Genomic DNA, 16,110 nt, shown 5'->3' with positions numbered 1-16,110 from the left:
TTAACAGAGGAAGGGTTGGCAGGAGGGACAGGGTCGGAGGGGTTCGGGGATGATGGCACGGGAGGCGAGGGATCTATCACTAGCGCCGACAGAACACGTACCTCCTTACTTCTCCTTTCAGCAGCGTTGGTTGTCCGAACGGTCGAAGCTGCAGCCGTTACAACCAGCAGCACCAATACAGCAGCTCTGATCACTCAGCACAGCGACACAACTCGCTGTCAACTGTTGGCTTCTTCTTTTTCCTCCTTTGTGTTGAGATTCTCGTCCACTGCTGTAGCACAAATCACTTAGCAGCCAAATCGGCTTACGCACCAGCAAACAGCCACGACGCGAAACAGTTGCACAAAGGCGGGCGACCTTGAACCTTCACTCGACCAGGCAAACAATGCCAACACTTGCTCGCGCGTCTTTTGTTTTATATTCTATCGGAGCGATCACCAAATACATCCGATACTGATGCGTGTTCGGCACAGAATGATTGGTTTGTGCTAATTGTTCTCTGTAATTACTGTTTCGTCTGTTTAGGGTCATTTTTAATACTTTCTTGTCTTTTCATGTTCAATAATAATACAATGTATGTTCTTGATAATAAAATTTGCAGTAAAAAAATGTCATGGTTGTTGTAATGCTATGTTATAATGTTATAATGCTTCGTCATTATCTAGAGGGGGTCTGCAATTTTGTGACGAAATGCTATAATGCGAGAGGCCCCCCATCAAAACAAGCTACGTCATTTATGCATGCTCTCTAATGAATTTTTCAATTCGGTGTTTTGTTTTAGGCATTTTTGTTTTGCCGTAGTGCTGTATATATAATTCAATTTTATGGCTGAATCAGATAAATTTTAGATAGTCAGTGCCTGTTAACATTTGGTAAATAGTTTAATTGTTTCCTCTGATATCCCGGTTTCAACGATTTTCAAGTTTCTATCAGCTAATAATAGCTTCAACGGAAGAGATTTTAGTGTTTAAAGTATAATAACGGCTCGGACCCAAACCAACTAAGTGCTGTGTGCATTCTGCCTCTAACGTTTGCGTTAAAAAAATGGACAAAATTTGACGATTTTTCTGACGAAACCTCGCATGCAGCATCATTCATATTAACCCGTGAGTCAGCAGAGAAAATTTGACAGCTCTATCAGTCGAACTCTAACCGTGATGGCGAAAACAGTAACTAGTTTGTTCAGAAGTGTGCGCGTTCAAAGAACGCGTCGAATAAGGACATCGTGCGACAGCTCCTGGGCACCGGATACCCCCCTTCCGGCATTTACAACATCTTGGCACTATTGAACAACAATCAGAGCATTGAAAGGAAGCTTGGTTCCGGACGGCCGACGACCCTGAGCGACAAAAAGTTTCAAAGGATGCTGAAGAGGGAAACCGAGGGAAATGTGTCTACATCGCTGCGTGCGCTAGGCCAGGAGATCGGTGCAACCGGATAAACAGTGAAAAAGTACCTGGCGAACATGGACATACATGTCGATTTTCCCGGCAAATCACGACGTGGCGGTGGTGATGGACGACGAGACCTGTCTCACCCTGGATGGCAACTTAGTATTTTACCTCCACTACGAAGGAAGTGAGCACCGAGGTGAAGTTACTTCACACACCAAATCTCCCAAGAAGGTGCTGCTGTGGCTGACAATCAGCGAGAAAGGGATGTCAAAGTTGCTTTTCTTTCGCTCTGGACTGGCCGTGAACGGGGAAATTTTTAGCACGAAGTACCTGCTGGAAGTTGCATCGTTCATCAAATAATACCAAAAACCGAAGACGCGATGTTTTGGCCGAATCTGGCGTCGGCCCACTACTCGAAGCGATCGTTGGAGGAGATGGAACTGCTGAATATCGATGTGGTACCCAAGTATGCGGACCCGCCCAACGTCCTCCCATCGATCTACTCCAAAAATTTTGTCGCGAAAACTGCGGAGGATTTGGTAAATATAACGACGAACGTATTAAACAACATGTCTACACGCATGTTCTCGTCCGCCATGGCGAATGTTCCGGTTAACTGCCGGAAGACCGTACGCAAGGACGTAAATTTTTTTTTGCGAGGAAGCTAACATGATTACCCTTTATGGGACTCAATTATCTGTTTTAGTTATTTTTTTATCACCTATTTCCCGCGTTGTATAAATAGTAGAATTGCAAACTTCGGGTTCCTTTATTATTCAGGATACTGAAGAAGCGAATCAACAGACCGCTCTGGGCAAAAAAGTATCGTTTTATTTTCGAAGTATTCTGTTTGTTTTTCAAAGTAAAGCAAAGCAAAGCCTTGGTGTTACATCCCGTTTCGGAACTTGACCTGTTTGTTTCACACAGACTTCGCAGCCAACTGTTTAATGTACAGGAAAATTGCGGGGCTAACGCTACGATTCTACTGACACCAGCAGTCTCTTCCGAGGCAGGATTAGAACCTACGACGACTGGCTTGTTAGGCCAGTATCGTATTTCAAGACCAGCTGGAGGTTTGTTTTTCACTAGGAATAAAATCCACCGACCGAGAAGAAAAATTAGATACGCTCTCAGCGCGGCCGTCGTTCACCTGCGAATAGACGAATTAACCAATATAGCTGCACTTGACAAAAAATGGGCAGATTCGGGTTTGTGTACGGCTAATTGACGAAAATTTGCGTAGAGCTGGTTTGAGAGATTTTTATGCTATATTCGCAATTGATGTGTGAGTAGGAAAGGATGTGTGAGAGTAGACTAAGTTCAAAAATATTCAGAATATTCATGATAGTGAGCAAAGATTCAGAATATTCAGAATATTTATGAAGGTTAGCACTTATCAGCACTGTTGCTAAGAATATTAAACCTTCCTTTTAATTGCGTAGACATATGGATACGAGGTATATGGACGCGAGGTCATAATAGACGAGTGACCGAATACCGGCGAGGCCAAATGAATGCAAGGCTCGATACGGTATTATCATCATCATCATGTATTTCGCATCAGACTGTCAATTGGAATTTAATATATTCGCGCCCAGTGTGGTCCAAAGCGCCAGGTACTAACAGTTATCGTGGTGAACTGGAAAGTACCTACAGGCTCATGAACCGTGTGGAATATCAAGAGTGTTCATCGTCTCTTCGGCAAGCGCCAGCCGAACTGAGTTTACGAAGTTTCAGTAGCAGCGAGTGAGACGAAGGGGTTGCGTGTTCTCCTTTTGGTGTTTCATTCGACGATGTTGAGGCCTGGGCATGATGCCTATCAGCATAGCCATTAGGGAGGATGTACCTTGCTTCGACCAACGTGACACAAGGGGCATACGAGGTACCAGAAGATCATTCTCGGTGATCAGATGCCATATGGTCGGGAGACGTCATGGAGAAGTTAAATTCCACCTGACACAGATCCTGTCAGGTCATGGTTGCTTCAGGCAGTAACTACACAGGTTCGGGCATGTGGGGTCCCCTATGTGCCAAAAGTGTGCGAGTGAGGAAGAGACTGTTGAGCATGTCTTCTTCGTATGCCCTCGTTTTGCGCGTGCGCGGAGCGATATGATGGTAGTGAGCGGGTCAGAAACTACTCCGAAGAACTCATTTCGGAGGATGTGTGAGACCCGAACATCTGGAGGGCGGTTTGTGCAGCCGCCTTTCAAATAGTCCTAGAGTTACAAAGCAGGCGACAGGTTGACCACCGATGCGCCAGTGTTAGCTAACTGTCAATCTCCAGGTTAGTGAGCTAATTAGCTAGGAGACCTAATAGAACCAGGAGGTTGCACAGAGCATAAAAGCCGCTCCCTGAAGCAATACCTAGTGATCGTGCAAGAGAGTATTCACACTGGACACTGGAGAGTTTTTAGTGGGTCAAACCCCACACTACTTGAGGTTGGTCTCTCAGTTGTTTGTCAGCAAATTTTCCCTCTACAAAAAAACAACACTCGCGATCTTCGGCTGACTCGCTGTTTGAGTGAATGCTGTCTTTACTCGATATCGCTCGTTTGGATTTAACTAAGCGAATGAAACTATGTTTGAGTAGACCAAGTAAACCAGTAGATCAGTCGTTTATATGCGAGAGGTCGCCGCCTCTGACGGTGGGTTGCGGCCGGCTTGGACTGCGGAAACCACGGCGGCTCTATGCCGCCTTGATTCCTTGCTCTCGATTATGCATCTTCACCGAATGGTTTTTAAAAAATGTGCCTAACCTATACTGTTCAGGAATATTACTTACTTTTTACTTTACTTTTATGGCGACAGATCGTTAAGATCCTATGCCGAATCCAGAATACGTCTCCACAAAACTTGGTCTTGGGCTGCTACTCTCCAGTCTCCCCTTACACCCGCTGCTCTGGCATCCTCGTCGACAGCACACATCCAGCGCATGCGCGGTCTGCCTCGGAGTCGTCGGCCTCTATCCGGTTCTCTGCTGAATATTATCTTTGCTGGTCGCTCATCCTCCATCCGTGCTACAAGGCCAGCACACTGTAACCTGCCTTGTTTCATCAGCTTGACAATATCAGCGTATTTGTATACTTCATACAGCTTGTGATTCATGCGCCTGCGCCACACCCCGTTCTCTAGTTTACCTCCGAGTATTGATCGCAGGATTTTCCGCTCGAAGACCCCAAGGGCTCGTCGATCGGCCTCCTTCCACGCCCACGATTCATGTCCGTAGGGCGCCACCGGGAGGATCAGAGTCCTATAGAGCTCAAATTTCGTACGATCTGTAGGCTATGGGACCTACGGGGCTACGCAATCCGTAATAAGCCATATTCGCCGTTGCAATCCGCCTCTTCACCTCGCGGCTCACCTCGTTGTCAGATGTCACGAGAGTACCAAGATAAACAAATTCGTCGACCATTTCGAAAGTATCCCCATCCATCTCCACCGCAGCACCAACACCCGTGGAACTACCACGCTCTCTGCCAGCCACCATGTACTTCGTTTTGGCAGTGCCTATGGTGAGTCCAATTCTCGCAGCTTCCCTTTTGAGAGCCGTAAAGGCCTCCTTAACTGCTCTACGGTTAACACCAATTACATCAATGTCGTCCGCAAAGCCTAGAAGCATGTGAGACTGAGTGATGATGGTGCCGCTCCTCTGCACACCTGCCCTTCGTATTGCACCTTCCAAAGCTATGTTAAACAGGAAGTTCGAGAGCACGTCACCTTGCTTCAGACCATCCAACGTCACAAAGGCGTCCGAAAATTCGCTGCTGTCCTGACGCATGATGTGAATCCGTCAAGCGTCGCACGTAACAGTTTAATTAGTTTTGCTGGGAAACCATGTTCTAGCATTATTCGCCAAAGCTCGTTACGTTTCACTGTGTCGTACGTCGCCTTGAAGCCTATGATGATAATGCGTTTGCAAGTTGTGTTCTCGAAACTTGTCGAGAATCTGCCTCAAGGTAAACATCTGGTCCGTTGTAGATCGCCCCATTCGAAAACTGCATTGGTATTCTCCAACAAAGGCTTCCTGCAACGGCCTCAGTCGCTGGAACAGGATACGGGAGAGAATTTTGTTAGCGGAATTGAGGAGGGTTATGCCTCTAGAATTACTACTGTCGAGCCTATGTCCCTTCTTGTAGACATGGGGGCATATGAGTCCTTCCAACCAGTCCGTAGGTAGTTGTTCCTCAGACCATACCTTTAGGATAATCTGGTTAATTGCACTACACAGCCGCTCGTTCCCAACTTTGAAAAGTTCGGCCGGTAAGCCGTCCTTCCCAGCGGCTTTGTGGTTCTTCAGCTCTTTTCAAGCATTCTTCACCTCGTCCAATGTTGGTGGGTCCACAGTAGAGTGGCCATATTTTATATGGCCGTTTTTGAAACTATCGATCTTAATGAGCGCCGGGCTGAAAAAGTTTCCTTTTGATCTCCACAATGAGCCACAAAAATTTGAAGTTGATCGGAGTTTATTTAATAGACCCACAAAGCGCTTATATTTTAGAAATCGATTTACATGAAAATTGTACGGAGTTTTTTTTTTTTAACATATATCTCTCGATAAACGTATTCAAATACATTTGTATTTTTATATATCCGTTATATTATTATCCTAATTGAAGTTTAAAGTAATTTAAAACTTTTGGTGTTTGTTAAATAGTTCGGAATTTGAATGAGGTATTTTTACGGTATGAATCAATAACATGCAATATAAACCAAAGTTCGTCTTCATTATGTGTTGGAACACGGTGAAAAATTTTCATGAATTTTTAATTTTTTTTTTAATTTTTAACAGAAGTTTGCTATTCCTCATTATTTTTCTATTCGGCTGGGTCACGGCCGAAAAAAAACAATATATAGTTCAAAACTCGAAAAGAAAACATTGGTTCTATATAAAACGAGATGGGATAAATAACACACTAGTAACTGTTCAGGACTTTAATGCTTGCGACATTCGACATCAGCTATTTGAGGCCAAACGGTATTGAAATCAAAAATGGTCGACTTCGAATTTTCAAAGGCACAAGACTCGGTAACAGGTAATGCGTCATCTGTGAAAACGGTGTTTTATGCTTGCTGTGGTGAAGCAAACATAAAATAGTGTTTTAACAAGGAATGCATTATCTATTTCCAAGTCTTATACTTCTGAAAATTTGAAGTGGTGGCTCGAAATTGGCTGTTTGTGGCTTCAATATCGTTTCACCTTAAGGACCATTCGCTTTTAATCGCGTGATCATTTATTATTTAATTTCAAGTGGGATATCAAGCCAATCCAACTTATTCTGCGCACGTAGATAATTCATAACTTGAAAATTAATAAATTAAATAATTCGTACACTTGAAAAACACCTGAATGTAAAGTTTGACTATAAAAAGGCACATGTCCCGAATGCAATTTATCGTCAATGATCAGAGCAAATATTTCCTCAGGCAATACATTTTTTTTTACCATGAATCTTGCGTGTGATAAGTGAAAAAGGGTCGCTTTACAACCAATAAATGTAAATGCTAACTCCAAGAGCACTTCATAATCGCCGCGAACTTGAATGCATAAAATTGCTTGATTCGATTGCAATCTCCATCGAACCATTTCGAGCGAACTTTTGGATCATTGAAGCTGTGATTTATTTCGTTTGATGCTTTTGTAAAATGGTTGAAGAAAGGTGTTTAAGGTCCGATGTTTTTGTCATGTAATATTCTTTGCATAAAAGTTCATAGATATGATATGAAGGACAAGTAACATTGGTTAGTTTTTGAAACTTTTCCGAATTATTCCACTAGCGTATTATGAACTTCTTAGGTGATATTTTTACCGGAGCTTGAATCAATTTTGAACGCGCCTAAGAACTTTTCCGTTCCATCGTAACTCATAAGAATTGCTATTCGATCATATGAGATCTATCAACTTCTTTTGAAAAAAAAAATCACCGCCCTAGTGAATTTAGATAACTAGTGATAAGCTGTTTCATAAAAAAATTATAATAATACTACTAAAACTAACATTAAATCCATACAGAGAGCTCCTAAATACTTAAATAAATTTGCTTCACCAATCCGATATTGACGGTTCACTAGGGATATAATCACTCATTCAGTGCTTCAAATCCTCTAACGAATACAAGAGATCATTCATTTATTACGTAACGTACTCAGAAGAAGGGGATATTGAATGAAAAGTTCCATTGTGCATCATGCAAAATTGTGTTATTCAGGGATGGAAGGTATTGTTAAAATTGAGCGCTACGTAACATGTGAATGTCGCTTATGATATGGTTTTATGATTGAAGAGTATTTCGACGAAAAATATACAACTACTTTAAGAAACTAAGGCAAAAAACTTCTCAAAGGGATAAAAAAAAACCGCAAATCGTATGAGTATCTAATTTTTTAAATATAAGCGTTTTGTGGGTCCATTAAATGGACTCGGATCAACTTCGAATTTTCATGGCTTACTTTTGGAGTAAAAAGGAAACTTTTTCCGCCCGGCGCTCATCGAAATCGCATGATGTTACAAAAATGGCCACTCTAGTCCACAACTTGTCCGTCCTCCCCAATTTCTATCCTGTTCCCCTCGACGACTCTCCTACCTTCCTCACCGTTCAACACCACTTCAAAATGTTGCTTCCAACGCCTGGCCACCTGCGATTTATCGGTTATCAGGTTCCCCTCCCTGTCATTGCACATGGCAGGTACTGGCACGGTCCGGTTCCTGATTCCTTTGATCTTTCTATAGAAGCTCCTCGTGTCGTGCTTGGTGAAACATTTCTCCGCCTCCACGAGGACGCGATCGTAGTGCTCACGTTTCTTACGGCGATGAAGCCTCTTCTCGGCAGCTCTTGCCTCCCGGTATTTCTCCTGCATCTGACACGTTACACGATTAGCTGCTACTAACGTGTTGGCGTAGGCTCGGTTCTTCTCCTCCGTCACCTCTAGGCACTCAGCATCTACGCGTGGTTCCGGTTGTCATGCCTATCTCTTCTCGCGCTGTTTCGCTGATCGCATCATGGATGAGCTTCCACTGCTCGTTCAGGTCCACTCCAGCTGGTTCACCGATCCGTCTATCAACTTTCCGAGTGTACTCTGCAGCAACTCCTTCCGCTGATAACCTCTGGATGTCCAGATGTATCTTCCTCGCCGATCTCGATTTAAATACATTGGACAACCGGGCGCGAATCTTGCCCACCACGAAATAGTGATCCGAGTCGATGTTTGGCCCTCGAAAGGACCGCACATCTATGACGTCTGAAAAGTGCCGGTCGTCGATCAGCATGTGGTCGATCTGGGAGCAGGCCTCTCCATTGGGGTGTTTCCAAGTGTGCTTCCGAATGTTCAGACGTGCAAAATAGGTACTACAGATGGCCATTCCTCTGGCCGCGGCGAAGTTCACTAACCTCAAGCCGTTGTCGTTGGTGGTAAAGTTTCCGCACCAATAACGGGACGAAAGAACTCCTCTCGTGCGACTGGTGCGTTCGTATCTCCGATAACGATCTTTATATCGTGCTGTGGGCACTCTCCATACGTTTTCTCGAGAAGCACATAGAACTTTTCCTTTACGTCATCGGTTTTATCGTTTGTCGGCGCGTACACGTTGATAAGGCTGTAATTGAAGAATCTGCCTTTGATCCTCAATACGCATAGGTGAAGGCCTATTAATGCTTCACCTAATAACACGCTTCATTTGGTTGCCAAGTAGTAAGAAACCGACGCCTCGTTCCGAGGTTCGTAGTATGTTTATTTTCAGCATGCTGCCTTACTAGGGCTGCGATGCCTAGTCTCGCGACGGGGCCGCCGTCTTGGGTGTAGCTGGCGAGACACCGCACTTCATAGTTCAGCCGTCCGCTTCGGATCAGTCGCTGTTTGAGCCACCCCTGACCTGGGGAACAGACGCTCAGGCAAGCTGCTCTCCAAGGAGAACTGTTCAGGAATATATTTGAATTAATTTAAATACGCTTTTTGTTAATCATAAAATGTACGACATATTTTTCAAACACAGACTCTTCAGCAAACTAGTAGTATACAAGATCCTCCCTACTAACTGCTAGCGCTACGATCCCACTAACACTTTCAATCTCACCAGGGACGGTAATAAAGCATACGAATGGCTTGTTAGACCAGTATCTTCCTTGTTGATGGAAGCCAATCACTCCGTTTCTAAACTGAGTATGCTTAGTGTTGTGAGTAACATGCTTCAACTTAGTGGCTAAAATTTATCAAATGCATGAAACAGTGATTTACGCAATAATAAAAAGAAAAACGAGTTGCGAAAGACCAGGGTTTGAGAATATACAAGTTTTTTTGATAAAATCCAAGTTGGCGGCCCATATTTAGACCACTCATAATAAATGTGCTATTTGTAGAGATTGTCAAGATTGTAGACCAAATTGTAGAGACATGGATATTTTGAAACCCATGACTTCAGTAATTAATCATCTCATAATAAATTACACTCTTAGCGTACAAAATGAAAAAAGGCGGATACAGATACAAATTGGCGCATATAGTGAAAAAGAACCAGATACAAATACTAATCGGTATCCTATAAACAAAACGATAAACGGTTTCTAAAAAAAAAATCTTTGAAATGCACGGTATAGCAAATACCAATGAGATATTCTTGTGGAACATGATGTTCTTACGGTTGTGGCACAATGATCGGATAATCGGACGTCCAGAGTACAACAGAAGCGCGATATGTGACGTTCTCTGTTAGCTATCAGCCATCCCATAATGTTCTCGTGAAAAAAAATAAAGATACGAAATGGAATTACACAATCATTACCAGTGGTGGGCACCATTCCGCTAATTCGCTAATTCGCTAATTAGCGACGCTAAAATTCAGTTAGCGATTTAGCGATTTCGCTAATTTTTAAGCTGGTTAGCGAAACTGTTAGCGTCGCTGAAATTTTGGCCTTCGAAACCCTAATCGCTAATTCGCTAAATTTTGTAGAGAAGCGACAATAGAAATATTAAGAAAAACTGTGAATGTGGCGTACGTAAATTGCTTCGAAAGATGAACATACTTTACTGCGAAAGTTACTTTTGTCAGTTTTTTACCCTAGAATGGAGTTCCAGTTATCGTACAAGCCACAGGAGCATTTTGAAGAACAAGCACAAGGTCTAGATTGAATTTTCGGCACACCAAGAACTTTGGTAAATTGCAATGCGCTTGAAATTATGACAACTTTAGTTCTACTTTTTCGATTCGATAATAATTGAATTTTCATGAAAACATTCCTAAGAGTATCTATTTTCAATGCAAGCTAAATAACTTTTGTTATTCTTGTTTTTACAAAATCAAATATGAATATTAATGAGAGTGCAATTTATGTTCAGTGTATCATTTTTTTTTGACTGTCTTATCCCTCCATATGTAAACCTTGTTAACACTGCTGGCAACCTAAATGACAGTTTCAATTTCCTCTTTAATTCAAGACACCATCTTGTAGCAAAAGTCTGAATAATACACACGCGTTTCTTTAGTTGTTGAATTCGAGTAGCCTTTTTCTAATCCGAAATCTCTTTCCGCCCATAGGTTTTGGGCCCAGGAACGAATCCTGGACGCGTACCGGTTGTATCAAGTGGATTCCGGTCGTCGTGTCGTGAAATAATCGTGGAATGGGGGAACGTGAGAAAGAGGAGTGCTACCGCGTCGCGCTGTTCGATGGGGCCGACTTCCCAGCCTGGAAGTTTCGGATGTTCACACTGCTGGATGAGCACGATCTGGTGCAATGTCTGGAGACCGAGATTGATGATGTGCCGGGGTTGAAAATTGAGGATGGTTTGTCGAATGCCGTGAAGCTAGAGCGCGAAAAAGCCCGAAAGGAGAGGCTGAAGAAAGATAAAAAGTGTAAAACGATGATAGTGTCCCGGATCCACGATGATCAGTTGGAACATTTGCAAGGGCGTGATACACCGAAACAAATGTGGGATTCATTAGTGAAAATATTCGAACGTAAAAGTGTCGCAAAACGGTTGCATTTGAACCGGCATCTACACGGGCTTCGATATACCGGTGGCAGTTTGCAAGATCACTTTGTGCAATTCGATCGTTTGATTCGACTTTTTCGTGGTGCGGGTGGTGTGATGGATGACATTGACGTGGTGTGCTGGTTGCTACTTTCGTTGGGTTCAGAATACGACACAGTGGTGACGTCAATTGAGTCACAGCCCGAAGAACAACTCACCATGGATTTCGTGAAAAGTAGGCTTCTTGATGAGGAAATAAAAAGAAGAAGCACGGTGTCGATTTCAAGTGGTCCAAACAGCGAACCAGCCGCATTTTCGGGTGCTGGTAAGAAGCAAGTGAAAAAGAAGAAGAAAACATTTAAGTGCTATGGATGTCAGAAGGAAGGGCATAAACTGGCAGATTGCCCACAGAAGAAAGATAAAAGTGATGGGAAGCAGTTCCCCAAATTGTCTGCGCACGTCGCGTGTGAACGAAAAGAAGGAGTGATTTTCTTGACTGACGGGCAAACGAGTTTGGGTGAACGACACAAAATACGGTGGTACATAGACTCGGGTGCAACCGAGCATATATGTAACGATAAACGATTGTTTGATAAACTGGTTCCGATGAACCAGCCAATGCATATTGCTGTGGCCAAAAGTGGTGAATGGGTGACTGCTAAGCTGTCCGGTGATGTATCAGTGATATCAATACTAGAAGATAGATCCATTGAGGCAAAAGTGTCGGATGTAGTGTATATCCCCGAGGCTAGAGCCAATCTGTTTTATATCAGCAAGGTGGAGTCTGCAGGAATGCAAGTGGTGTTCGCCGGCGGCCGCGTCGAGGTACTGCGAGGCTCGGTGGTTGTGGCCACTGGGATACGACGAGATAAATTGTATGAGCTCAATTTCTACACACCCAAAGGTATGTGCGAATCCATTTCATTTTCTGGGCAGATAAACAAAGCGAATGAACTCTGGCATCGGCGCTTCGGGCATTTGGGGGAGAGAAACCTGACTAGTCTGTTGAACGGAAAGATAGTCGATGGGATGAAAGCGGTGCAAAGCGAGCAACAGTTGGCGATTTGCGAGCCATGTGTAGCGGCAAAGCAGACGAATCCTTTTATGTTGCGGCAGGAACAGCGGTCGAGTCGGGTGATGGAGCTCGTACACTCCGACGTTTGCGGGCCAGTGTCGCCTGTAACCTGGAATGGGGAGAAATACTTCGTAACCTTCATTGACGATTGGTCGAGATTCACAGTGGTGTACTTGCTCAAATCGAAGGATAAAGTGGCTAGCTGCTTCAGAGACTACGAGGCGCAAGCAACAGCCAAGTTTGAATGCAAGATTTTCCGCCTGCGTTCAGACAACGGTGGGGAGTATGTCGGCAAAGAGATGCGCTCATTCTGTCGGCAGCAAGGAATCAAGATGGAATTCACCGTTCCATACTCACCCGAGCAAAACGGGGTATGCGAAAGGATGAATCGAACGCTCGTCGAGAAGGCCCGTTCTATGCTGTTCGACTCCGGTATAGACAAGTCATTCTGGGGGCAAGCAATCGAAACTGCGGCGTTTTTAACAAACAGAAGCCCTACGTGTGCGATTGACATAAACATAACACCTGCAGAGATATGGAATGCGAAACGTCCGGATGTTTCGAAGCTAAAGGTGTTTGGCTCTCCGGCGTGTTGTCATATTCCAAAGGAGATCCGCAAGAAGCTTGATGAGAAAAGCTGGAAAGGGATTTTCCTGGGCTACGGAGCAAACGGCTATCGTGTATGGAATGGCAAAGAGCACCGAATCGTCACAGTTCGCGATGTTATCATAGACGAAAACGCCAAGATGGAATCAAGCAAGCCAAAACGATCAAATACAACGATGATTCGTGTGTCAAATGGATCGTGTGCAGACATAAATCCCGAAGAAGAGGTCCATAGCGAAGATAGCGATCAGAATGGATCGAATCTTGACGGTGGCACCGAAGGAGAGGGTTTTGATACATGTGATGATACTATGTCCGATGAAGAAGCTACCGCAGAATCCAGCGGTGAGCTTAGTGCCGAACCAACGACGGGAACACGGACCAGGAAGCCTCCTGGGTGGCAGCGGGACTACGACATGACGTTCGCTGGGTTTGCCTTTGGAGTAATGGAATACGTCGACAATTTGCCAAGCACTGTAGCAGAGTTGAAGAAGAGGGCCGACTGGCCGAAGTGGCAAGTGGCCATTCAGGCAGAACTGGATTCATTGAGAAGAAACAACACGTGGGATTTGGTGAAGCTTCCCGTGGGTCGAAATGAGGTGTCTTGCAAATGGGTGTTTAGGATTGAACCCGGGAACGATGGTGAACCAGACAAGTACAAAGCGCGTCTGGTTGCACGCGGTTTCAGCCAACGTCACGGTTACGATTACACTGAAACTTATTCTCCAGTTGCTAGAGTAGATACCCTGAGAACCTTGTTAGCTGTGGCGAACAAAGAACGAATGATTATCCACCAAATGGATGTTCAATCAGCTTTCCTCAACGGAGATCTTGCCGAGGAAATTTTTATGTCGCAACCAGAGGGTTTTGAAGTCGGAGAGGGACTAGTGTGCCATTTGAAGAAGTCGATCTATGGCCTTAAACAGGCCTCGAAGGTTTGGAATGATCGATTCGATAACTCTATTACCAAACTCGGGTTCCTGCGAAGCGAAAACGATCCATGTCTCTATTTCCGAAGCCAAGGAGGAGAGAAGCTATTTTTGCTTCTGTATGTTGACGACAAACTGATAATCGGCCATGACTTGAAGCAGATCGAAGCCATTAAAAGCAGGTTGTCCGAGGAATTCAGAATGACGGATTCGAAGGAGGTATCTTATTTCCTTGGAATGAAAATCCGAAGAAATATCGATCGGCGAATCATGAGGATCAGCCAGCGCAGATACTTGGAGACCTTATTGGAAAGGTTCAACATGGCGGACTGTAAGCCGATATCTGTTCCAATGGAGTGCCGCCTCCGATTGCAGAAAGGTGAAGACTCACAGCGTACCTCCAAGCCGTACCGGGAGTTGGTAGGCTGTCTAATGTATGCAACACTTACCACTCGGCCGGATCTGTTCGCGGCGGTAAACTACTGCAGCCAATTTCAAAGCTGTCCAACGGATGAGCTTTGGGCGCATTTGAAACGCATATTACGATATGTGAAGGGGTCGTTGGATATTTGCCTAAAGTTTGAAGCTGATGACGAGGCACCTGTACTTTCAGTCTTTTGCGATGCCGACTGGGCGAACAACGTAGTAGATCGACGCTCAGTAACCGGATATATTCTGAAAGTGTTCGGGTGTACGGCTGTCTGGGGCACCAAAAAGCAGCAATCAGTATCTTTGTCGTCAACTGAAGCGGAACTGGTTGCCTTGTGTGCTTCCGTCTGCGAAGGATTGTGGCTCAAACGATTGATGAAGGAGTTGGGATACGAAATAGACACCATTCCATACTTTGAGGATAACCAGAGTACTATAAGAATCGTTCGGGAGCCGAAGGCCAGAAGTCGGCTTAAGCACATTGATGTTAAATATCAATTTGTCTGCGACTTGGTTCAGCAGGGGCATATTGAATTGCGATACGTATCAACGGTGCAACAGGAAGCGGACATTATGACCAAGGGGTTACCTGCAGCTTTCGTCGACTACGAGAAAAATTAAATGTTACATCAATTGAGCAGGGGTAATGAGAGTGCAATTTATGTTCAGTGTATCATTTTTTTTTTTTGACTGTCTTATCCCTCCATATGTAAACCTTGTTAACACTGCTGGCAACCTAAATGACAGTTTCAATTTCCTCTTTAATTCAAGACACCATCTTGTAGCAAAAGTCTGAATAATACACACGCGTTTCTTTAGTTGTTGAATTCGAGTAGCCTTTTTCTAATCCGAAATCTCTTTCCGCCCATAAATATGAATATGAATAGTGGTCGTGAACCTCTTACTGTAAATAGCTTTAAAAAGTAATTGTTTTCGTTTGTTTAACCAAAACAGATCAAAGTGGTCCAAATCTTACAAAACACGAGAAATAAATGTAGCGATATGACTTATACATATTAAAAAGTTAGCGATTAGCGATTAGCGAAAGTTCCGCTAATGTGGGTTTAGCGTTTAGCGTTTAGCGATTATCGAGCTAAATTTTCCGGTTAGCGACTTAGCGATTAGCGTCGCTAAATTTTCGGTTAGCGGTGCCCACCACTGATCATTACAATAAACTTTTCGTACTCCAGTGGAAATTTCACACTGAGGCAACTGAAGAGCGCAGCACGTGGCCTTCGCTATTTGTATTTCCCGGTGCGATTTAATGATCTAGTGCACTTTCTCCGCATCCATGCTATCTGTCGGGATTCGTAAACTCTCTGCTACCAAAGAACTACAAGTAATTAAATGGACGATTGAAATTTAAGTATGTTGTATGTTGACATTTAAAGTTTCTTCAAGAAAATGCGTCAATACTTCTATAAACAAAAACAACAAAAGTTGATGTTTGCAATTGGAACCAGAGAGAACACGTGCAACAATACATCAGAATGGATGGCAGGTACTCACAAAGCGCCACCTGCTGGTGCTGAAGAGCGTACAGTACAAGAGCTTGTTTGTCGTCGGTACCTACTTGGTGTGTGACGTGTTCTCATATGCTGTTTAATTTTGTATGCGTCGGTGTAGTCAGCAAACAGGCTATACCTACATAACCACCGTTGCGCACCCTGTAGCAAATTAAAAGCACCAGAAACATCGTTGCTCTCTCCTGATAGTA

The 16,110-nt window shown here is 43.9% G+C and overlaps 2 protein-coding genes across 5 annotated transcripts in view; one reads left to right on the top strand and one right to left on the bottom strand.

The window, feature by feature from the left end:
• The window catches only part of LOC129716858 (uncharacterized), a 78,307-nt gene extending 67,316 nt beyond the window's left edge, over positions 1-10,991 (top strand). The window contains exon 2 of the mRNA XM_055666698.1: positions 10,921-10,991. Coding sequence (XP_055522673.1) covers positions 10,921-10,991 — 71 coding nt within the window. The remainder of the gene's footprint in view (positions 1-10,920) is intronic.
• LOC129717858 (acetylcholine receptor subunit alpha-like) overlaps positions 1-16,110 on the bottom strand; it is a 503,655-nt gene that overhangs the window by 353,463 nt on the left and 134,082 nt on the right. The window lies entirely within an intron of this gene.

The sequence above is a fragment of the Wyeomyia smithii genome, chromosome 1 (assembly GCF_029784165.1).
Source record: "Wyeomyia smithii strain HCP4-BCI-WySm-NY-G18 chromosome 1, ASM2978416v1, whole genome shotgun sequence".
In the NCBI taxonomy this organism is placed as follows: Eukaryota; Metazoa; Arthropoda; class Insecta; order Diptera; family Culicidae; genus Wyeomyia; species Wyeomyia smithii.
Note: the sequence above shows the minus strand (reverse complement) of the source record. Positions and strands in the feature narration are given on the sequence as shown.